The sequence below is a fragment of the Dryobates pubescens genome, chromosome 36, assembly GCF_014839835.1.
Source record: "Dryobates pubescens isolate bDryPub1 chromosome 36, bDryPub1.pri, whole genome shotgun sequence".
Taxonomy (NCBI): Eukaryota; Metazoa; Chordata; class Aves; order Piciformes; family Picidae; genus Dryobates; species Dryobates pubescens.
In genome coordinates, this window is record NC_071647.1 from 79,964 (window position 1) to 89,296 (window position 9,333).

The following is a 9,333-nucleotide window of genomic DNA, read 5'->3' on the forward strand; positions in this document are numbered from 1 at the left end:
AAGCTCGAGAGGAACATGTGGAGAACAACCTCAAGAGGAGCTGCAGTAATCCTGGCATAACTGGGGTTTTGGGTATTCCCAGCTGCCAGACTTCTATGAAAAAGAGATTTAGAACAGATTCCCTGTTAACATCCTTTCAACTCTGATTGCTCTAGGGTCTAGGTATCTGCTTTCTGTTAGGAAAAACTTTCAAGATAAAATGAAAACCATGTCTTCCATTGGCATAAAAGCAGGAGACTTCCTTGCAGGAAGGACTGTCATACTGAAAATTCCCTGGAAAGCAGAATACAGAAAGAATAACTGCCACTGGCAGCAAACACCAACTCTCCACAAAACTCTTTTACAAAGCCAGCAAAACAAATGGCACTCCACATTTTGTATGGGAAGGGAAGGGAAGGGAAGGGAAGGGAAGGGAAGGGAAGGGAAGGGAAGGGAAGGGAAGGGAAGGGAAGGGAAGGGAAGGGAAGGGAAGGGAAGGGAAGGGAAGGGAAGGGAAGGGAAGGGAAGGGAAGGGAAGGGAAGGGAAGGGAAGGGAAGGGAAGGGAAGGGAAGGGAAGGGAAGGGAAGGGAAGGGAAGGGAAGGGAAGGGAAGGGAAGGGAAGGGAAGGGAAGGGAAGGGAAGGGAAGGGAAAAAAAAAAAAAAAAGAAAAGAAAAAGCTTCATAGTGTTACTGGGAAGCATTAAAGCCATTTTCTGTGCTGATCCTTCCCTTAAAAAAAAAAAAGCAAACCCACACATAAAACCCCACCCCCCAACACCAAACCCCAGACATTGTTTCTTTAAAAGACTCCATCTGCAAATCCCATTAGATGTGCATATAAGGTTTCGGATGATTAATAGTTGCCTGCTTTGCTTTGGTTGGAGGGACTGAGGGTATGCATGTTAACCTCTCCCTCCCTTCTCTCACATTTCACTTCACAAACTTGTCACTCTCTCTCCAGCACAGTATTTAAAAAGTGTTTCGCTCATGCCCAGCACTTCACAAGGAAGCAGGCTGCAGGCCTTGGGAAGCAGCTCAGGGCAATCGCTGCATTAGTCTGCTTATCATTTTCCAATTGGGATCATGAAGATGTTTAGGAAAGTTCCCAAAGTAGCCAACCTGCAGCAGCTTAAACCCCACAAACAAGCTGCTGTTTAGGGAGGAAATCTGTTCTGTAAACTTTGGAAGATATCCCCTCTGCTCCTCTTGTGTTTTTGAAGTCTGAGCTATAACCAGTCACAAATACTGGAGCACGGACAGGATTGGAAGCAAATGGATCCTACCAGCAGCAGCTGCATGCGGAGTCCACAGCCTCCTGCCCGGCTTTGGGGATGTCTGCGGAGCACTCACGTGGATGTCACCACAGCTTCGGGGCTGAACCACTACACACCATCACCTTTCTCCTTCCATCAAAAATCAGATTTTTCTACTTATTCGGATTTTTCAACCTCCTGCCTGGGGACTACTTGCCATAGCTTTCCACGTGAGAATCAGGAATTTGTGGAGCAGCATCCCTCTTCCCAACACTCTGACTGGCATTTTGCAGCAACTGAGGCTGGAAGACAACTAAATCCAGGACTGGCCTTGGGTTCTGGGGAGTCAGAAGGCAGCAGCCCAAATCTAGTCAGTGCGGCAGCAGGTATAAATGAAGATGATGAGGTACCAGTAAATACTACAAATGAGACTGAGAAAAAGTCATCCAAAGGAAAAAAGGAGAACTCAGGTAGGTGACATGAAACCAGGGTTGTGGCACAGTACAGGCTGTAGAATGGGAGTACTTGTAAGATTAGGAATTACAAAATAAAGCTGATGAGGAAAACATTCTGTAATTCTTGACTGCAGAAACTCACACAATAACAACACTGAAACTAGACAGATGATTGTTTGATGACCTCTGGTGTTTGTGTTTCACCCCCACTGATCTTACTGAACCAGGCATTTTACTCACCAGCACAATGCATGTTGCTGTAACTAAACAGAAATCACATGGCACGTATACACTGAGTTGAAAGTCCTAGAATGTTGAGCTATATTTTTGCACACAGCTATATATTTGTCTAAATCTAAGAGAATGGGGGTCAGAAAGACCTTATCTTGAGCTGCCTGAGCTAGCTAGAAATGTTATACTGGGATTTTGACTTCTCAGTTTATAAGAAGTACAAGATGCAAAGGCTCCCTTTAGATATAAATTCTGTTTGGCCTCCCTGAATATTAAATGGGGAATGCACAACTATGAGCAAAGGCATGGGGAGAAACTTCTGCGATTGGTTTTATACTTTCCCCTACTTTATTTGGGAATTTTGGAACTACAAGTAGCAAGAAAAATGTTGCTGGAAATAAGACTAATTTCCTTGAAATGGAAAGCAGTACGGTTGCAGCATGTGGTATGCTGGTCCCTGCTCACATTATCACTAATAGGAGCTACATTTGCTTTCACTGTTCCTGATGGACAACATTATGATCAGATCAGTCATGAAGACCACAGTCACATCTGATGGATTTTTACAGCTTTATTATTTTGGCAACCAAAGGGACGCCTAGGAGATGATGCTCTGTGTTGTGCTATTGCTACCATTTTGTATATAATGTCCATGTAGAAATACTATGCTGGGACAGATGGAACCTCATTGCACTGCACACTGGTTGCAGACACAAGTTAATTAAGCCTCAACATGGTGGGGGGAACAAACAAACAAACACCCAAACAAAACTACCAGCACCTTCAATTCAGGAAACCTAGCCAGCTCCACGAGCAAGAAGGGAGAAAGAGTCAAAGTACTTGTAAGGCTGACTCCCTGAGAGACTGGCAGTTTGTGCTTTGTTCACTGAAACAAGGGTAGTTTTCCTTGCACTACTTGGAGAGTCTTCACAAGTGACCCCTTTAAAAACCTAGGAGGAAAGGGAAGAGGTCCAAAAAAGGGGAAAGGGAAAGTCAACGTGTATTTGCATTTTAGCATGTGTCACAGCACAGCAACCAGGATGATACAGAGGACAAGCATGCAGATCCCAGATCTCCTTGTAGCTTTCAGTTAGCAAGGACTACGAGAAGCTTCAAGTCTGGAGTATTGTGTGCCAGTTCAAAGTACTCTGGTTCTCTGGCGTTGCTTGTTCTACCATGCTCCTACACACACACACACCCCCCCCAGCAATTCTAGGCCATATGCAGCTCAGGGTGCTCACTCGGTGACTTTACCTTGCACCCATCACCATGCACTCGTGACACATTACACATCATCACATACACAAAGCATGAGCTTTGCTGCCTGTTGAATGGGAGATCAGGGCACAGTGATAAGAGGCACACAAGGAATGGAAGTAAAGATGTTGGGAAGGAAACTGTATCAATGCAATGGTAGCAAGGAATGAGAGCTTCCTTCCCATAGGTGCCTTTTCTGACCTTGCAGACGTAGGCCTGTGCTAACGCAGTTTTGACAACACACTCCCCTTCTTGACTCTAAGCTGTCCCACGTTTGGCTCCGTGGTAACCCAGGCTGACAGCACTGATAAGTCATGCCCATCTTGAGGTGGCATAACACAAACTTCAGATTTTCCCTGAGCACTTCAATTAGTAGTTTACATCAGACCTCTGCAATATACAAGTTCCCACAGATCAATGTAACTGCAAATTACACAATGTGTTTCCTGCCTCTTAGAAAACCACAGCTCAAGCAGCAAGGCAGAAACAAGCAGCAAATCACGGAAGGAAAGGACAGCTTTCACAAAGGAGCAGCTACGTGAGCTGGAAGCCGAATTTGCCCATCATAACTACCTGACAAGGCTCAGGAGATACGAGATAGCTGTGAACCTGGATCTCACTGAGAGACAAGTACCTCCTGAATCCCTGCCTCCCCAGCTCCTTCTTTCTCCCCCACAGCTTCTCCCTAAAGCTACATCCTAAATATGATACTCAAGGGTGTACTTTTGCAGTCACAGAGGCTAATACAAAGCCTCCATACTCTTTTAAAACACATTTGTTACAAATGTCTGTAAAAATAAATGTAATTGTGTTTGAGAACAACTGCTATCTACCGAGCTCTTGTTTACCATCACTGATTGCTACATACTGGTATGTCAAGGCTTACAGATGGTTCATGGCTATCATCTTGGACTGCAATTATCAGGAAATTAATAGAATTAAGCATGCTTGATGCACACATTCTTCCTGGGTCAGGTAGCATTTTGAGGGGATAAGGGAGGACAAAAATGCAGAGTTCTGCAAAAAGACATATTTTTGTCCTCTCGTGATCTGCCAGGGTTTCATTCTCAAAGTTTAGTGGACAACAGAGCAATTGTTAAAGTGAAGCAAATTACAGTTCCTGAAGCATTAGATTGGACGGACAAGTTGATAAAAGACATTAGAGGCACTGTGCCCATCAAATTGGCATGCTTAGTTGACATCCCTGGAGATTTTTAAGGCCAGGCTGGATGTGGCTCTGGGCAACCTGATCTAGTGTGAGGTGTCTCTGCCCATGGTAGGGGGGTTGGAACAAGACGATCCTTTAGGCCCCTTACAACCCTAACAAGTCTATGATTCTATGACATAAAGATAGACTCTAAGTAAAGGACTTGCACTACCATTATGGGTCTCAGAGAAACACCTGCCTGGAAGAGTTTGGAAAGAATTGTTTCTGTCTTTGTTAGAGAGGTGGACTGCTTAAACTTGTGAGGTACCTTTCACCTTTTCTTCTAGAACTCCACAAAAGATCTGTCTGTTAATGCATAGGTCTGATTGTGCAGCTCAGGTGGAGGCAGTAAGTAACTATTTCCTTTTTACCACCTAGGTCAAAGTATGGTTTCAAAACAGAAGGATGAAGTGGAAACGTGTTAAAGGTGGGCAAGCAGTGTCCCCACATGACCATGACACAGAAGATGTGGACTCTGCTGCCTCCCCCAGCTCTGACTAGCCCTAGCAGCAACGGGGGGAAAGGATGAAGAAAGTAATTGATCAGATAATGGATGCAACACTGCTCCCAGTCAACTACATTGCAATCCAGCTTGTGAAAAACACATCCCTGACTCTTGAAAAGGTGTATGGTGCTTAAGATTACAGAGACAATTAAAGAACACAATGGGGCATAACTTTGATTTTTTTTCTGAATTAATTTAACTCTGTGGGATTGTCATACTACCACAAATGTGTCTTCCAAATAAAAGCTAACAAATACTGAATATAAATCAGGAGTGATGTTCTCAAGACTCTCAAACATTCAGAAAATACAGATTGGCAGTCGGTGAGTGATAATGCAACTGCATTTTTATCCAACCTTTCCCTGGTCACATCTGGTCATTCTGCATTAGGACTTGACGAGGCACATGTTCCTTGTGTCTTACTTAAAGAGAAAAAACAGTTGCTGATAGTGGCTGATTTCTCTTGAAATAGGAATTGAACACCTGTATGGCTAGACAGTGAGATTACAAAATAAAAACTTGAGAGTAAAACTAGGCCTGCAGCAATAGGATGAAGGGCAATGGTTTGAAATTGGGGCAGGGTAGATTTAGGTTGGACATCAGGAAGAATTCTTCACAATGAGAGCAGCGAGACACTGGCATAGGCTGCCCACAGATGTGGTTGAGGTCCCATCCCTGGAGACATTCAAAATCAGACTCAGTGTGTCCCTGAGCAGCCTGCTCTAGTTGAAGGTGTCCCTGATGGCTGCACAGGGCTTGGACAAGATGACCTCCAACTCAATGCAATCTTTGACTCTGAAACTATGCACACAGAATTCTGCTTACCGGTTTCAGCTTTCACGCTGGCAGGTAAGGATAGGTGCCTTGTTGATGGTAGGAATTTGCAGAAGGAGATTTCCACCCATCTCTCTGCAGGGGGGGAGGGAAAAAAATGTGCACTTTGTCACCTTAAGCTTAAATGAATTCTGCAATTACTGCAAATTAATATTTAATAAATAATCACTTAAATAATTAGAAGTATGCATGTCCTTTGTTTTTCTCTGAGCTAGATCTATAGATGTCTCTTCAGATCAGTTTCCTCCTAGAACATTTGATTTGTGTGTTAATAGTACAACATTTTGGTGGGAGATCAGTCTCGCAGGCATGAAGTTATGGCCAGATCCCAGTTACTCCAGCAGCAGTAAGATGAGCTGTGCCATGACAGAGCAGTATTATTTGGGTTACAAACCTGATATCAGTAGCAGGTTAATAATATCACTATTCAGGTTACATAAGACTAGTTGGCAAAAAAATTGCCTGTGCACAGATGAGAAGCTAGAGTTTACTGTAACTTTAAGAGCAGAAACCACGTATGGCTGTGCTTAAACCCTGGTGCCTTCTGATTAAACTTCCGCCTAAACTCACTAGATGAGCTCTTGGCAAACAACCAAAGAAAGCTGATTTTGCGAAGAACTCAGATATCCTACTCTCATCTTCAGGAACACAAAACACCATGGGGTGGAAGTTCTTTGTAACTGAGCTCCTTTTAAGCTCTTAAGCCAATTGCACTCTGCACATCACCTCACTGCCTCCTCCCCACAGTGCTTACAAAGTTTGCAAGCTGCAGAAGCAGCTTATTTTGTGATGAAAACTTTTGGGTTCTTGGATACCACCATAAACCAAGATTAGTCTCTTACCCAGTGCTTTCGTGAAATTTGACAATAATCACTAGTATCAATAAAATAGATGTGACACTAGTAACAGTTATCTGTCAGTACAGCTGAATCTGGGAACTACCACACTATTAAATGACAATCCCCTGTAGAAGTTTTCATGCTGGCCTTATCTGTTACTCCTTTACTAGAGCTGAACAATACAGGTTGTCTTTAAACACCTGAGGCAAACTTACATTCAGAATATCCAATTAAAAAGAAATTCTCGTTTAATTAGAAATACAAGTACAATGAATATTGCACAGAAACAGTTAGGAAAAGTAATCCCTCCACGTGGAAGAGCACTCTGGTACATTTCCTCTGCATGTTTATCTTACCTTACTACGTTTATCTTATCATATTACTTTTATCAATTAAAAGCAATAAAAGAATTTGTAGAAGGAACCTACTGTATCCTGGATCCAGAGACCAAAGCTGGATCTAAAACATGTGCCAAACTGCTGCTGTGTTTGGCTATAACCCCTTCACATCATGCCAAACCAGATGCTGCAAGGCCAGACATGATGTGTCCAGCCATGTCATGTGACAGCATTGCCCTGCAATTCCCCTGGCTGGAGTTTCCTTCTTACCAGTTATGAAAACAACCCTGCAGCTTCTTTCAGAATTAGAAGATAGCCTTTTCCACCTCCTAAACCCAAGCATAATCATGTCTTCCTGGGTCTAGAGGAGTGACACCAAACATTAATCTCTGCTGAGATTCTGCTTTGCTGTAGAAACAAAAGGCTCTGTCAGTGTAATGTGGGGGGGGAACCTTAGCCTGCTGTTTTTTCACTGGTTACACCTGATCACATGGCTAGAAAAGCCTGTTTTTTTAACGAGTGCAAAGGTTAATGCACACCAGATGGCAGAAAACATTTCTGTAGAAGCTGGAGAAGTGCTCAGCTGCAAATGCATTAGGCTGGAAATCTTAGCATTTTATTCAGGGGGGAAATAAATAAATTTTTAAAAAAATTAACACACACAGATGAGGGGGAGGGGGAGAGAAGGCCACCCAAAAACCAGAACTGGTTTGAATGCAAACCACTGGAATCCTTCTGCTTTTTAAAGGTCTCTGGAGCCCACATATCTCATGGAGCATAACACATTGGTCTAGGGCAGCTTGAGAATTTGGATGTGTCTGAGGCACTGTGGGGGCATGTAAAGCTCTCACTTTGGATACTGTGCTAGCTGCTGAGCTCACACACAGCCATTCTAGCTTTACAAAGAGGCACAAGAGCAATGGACCTGGGAGGTGGTCAGAGCTCATCTTTATCTCCTGTTTCTGATTGTCAACCAGACTTCTTCTCTTCCTAGCCAAGAACTCCTTTGCTCCCACTTTTCCATGTTCTCACATTCCAGACACTGGGAAATTACCCATTTCTTCCCATTCACAGGTGAGACAGGTCTAGGGGCACAGAGAAGTCTGGCTGCTCCCTGCTTGGCACACATCCCATCTGGCAAGAAAGACAGCTGCACTCAGAGCACATAGGTGGTACAGGAATGGAGGTTTCTCCTCCAACCCCCCACTTAGTGCCAGAGAATGGATCCTTACAGTCCCCACATTGCCTTCCTGAACTGGAGTAGCATGGTGTGGCTAGCGAACCAAAGACTTTCATTCCCACTGCCTGGAAAACAAGGGAGCCCATTTAGGAAAACACTTCACGGCCAGAGCTTTTGCCTGGCTCATTCTACGTGACCAAAGCTCATAAATCCCACTTGCAGTAAAATTTCCTCTGCACTGAGACAAGCACACACAACAGATCAGGGTAGCTGACAGAACAGACACACAGTTTTTCCATTACCCCACTTTTTTCCCCTGCCTCTAGCAATGATCATATTAAGTTTTATCAGCTACTATCTCGTGTTTTGGATACTTCCCTTCCCTTGAGGAATGTGTACAGCCCCTTCAAGAAATATTATATGTCTGTGTCAGTGACTGGACTCTGAATACTGGATCTATGCAGCACTTTTAGAGAAACAGACAGGAAAAACATTTTCTTCCAGTAATTCGAGTAGATGGGCTTCTGTCTGACTGGCACTTGCCTGGTATAGCTGCAAAATAATCTCAGCATCAGGCTATGGCTATTCAGGCTATATCTGTGAATTATTATGGGGCAGCTTCTACTGCAGAGCCTTGTGGCTTTTTATTTCCCCCCCACCCACCCACATGGTGTAACTTTCACATGAAGGAAGGCTTCCCATACAGGACCAGAGTTTTCCACCTCTATTCCCTCTCTATACTGCACTGGGGGGGGGTATTATTTTTCAAAATCCTTTTTAGACAAGGGTAAGCAGCTGGATGTCTGGAAGCTCCTTTGTGAACAGATTGCAAAGAGATAACAGGAGGCAGTAACAGAGAGGATGGTGACTTCATACTCTGAAGGTCTGAGTCTTGTTTCTCTCTTTTTTTAAAGAAAACATTTTCCAAACTTTCCTCAATCTTGCCACAGGTCCTTGGCTTTGAAGAAGGAAACAGACATGTAAAGTGACACTTAGTCTTTCTCACAGCCTTTTTCAGTTCAGAGAAAGATTCTGATGCCCTGCACTCATACCCCACAATAATCAGTCACGTGGAATGTCACTTGCAGAGTATTTCCTACGTGTGGAAATTGATCACCAAGTGACATTAGCCCGGCAATGCCACAGTGACGTCAATGACGGGAGAGACAGCAGAACAAAAGGATTGTTTCTTCCTTTCCATGCTCACCACAAATATCCTTACGGTTTCATATTTTCATCTACTTTTCATTCTAT

The 9,333-nt window shown here is 43.7% G+C and overlaps 1 protein-coding gene across 1 annotated transcript; it reads left to right on the top strand.

Moving 5' to 3' along the window:
* Positions 1 to 1,252: 1,252 nt before the first annotated feature.
* MEOX1 (mesenchyme homeobox 1) lies at positions 1,253 to 4,923 on the top strand. Its single transcript, XM_009900852.2, has 3 exons — positions 1,253 to 1,703; positions 3,634 to 3,806; positions 4,762 to 4,923. Exons 1-3 carry the CDS (start codon positions 1,253 to 1,255, stop codon positions 4,882 to 4,884), a joined length of 747 nt encoding a protein of 248 aa, XP_009899154.1. The 3' UTR covers positions 4,885 to 4,923.
* The last annotated feature ends 4,410 nt before the right edge of the window (positions 4,924 to 9,333 follow it).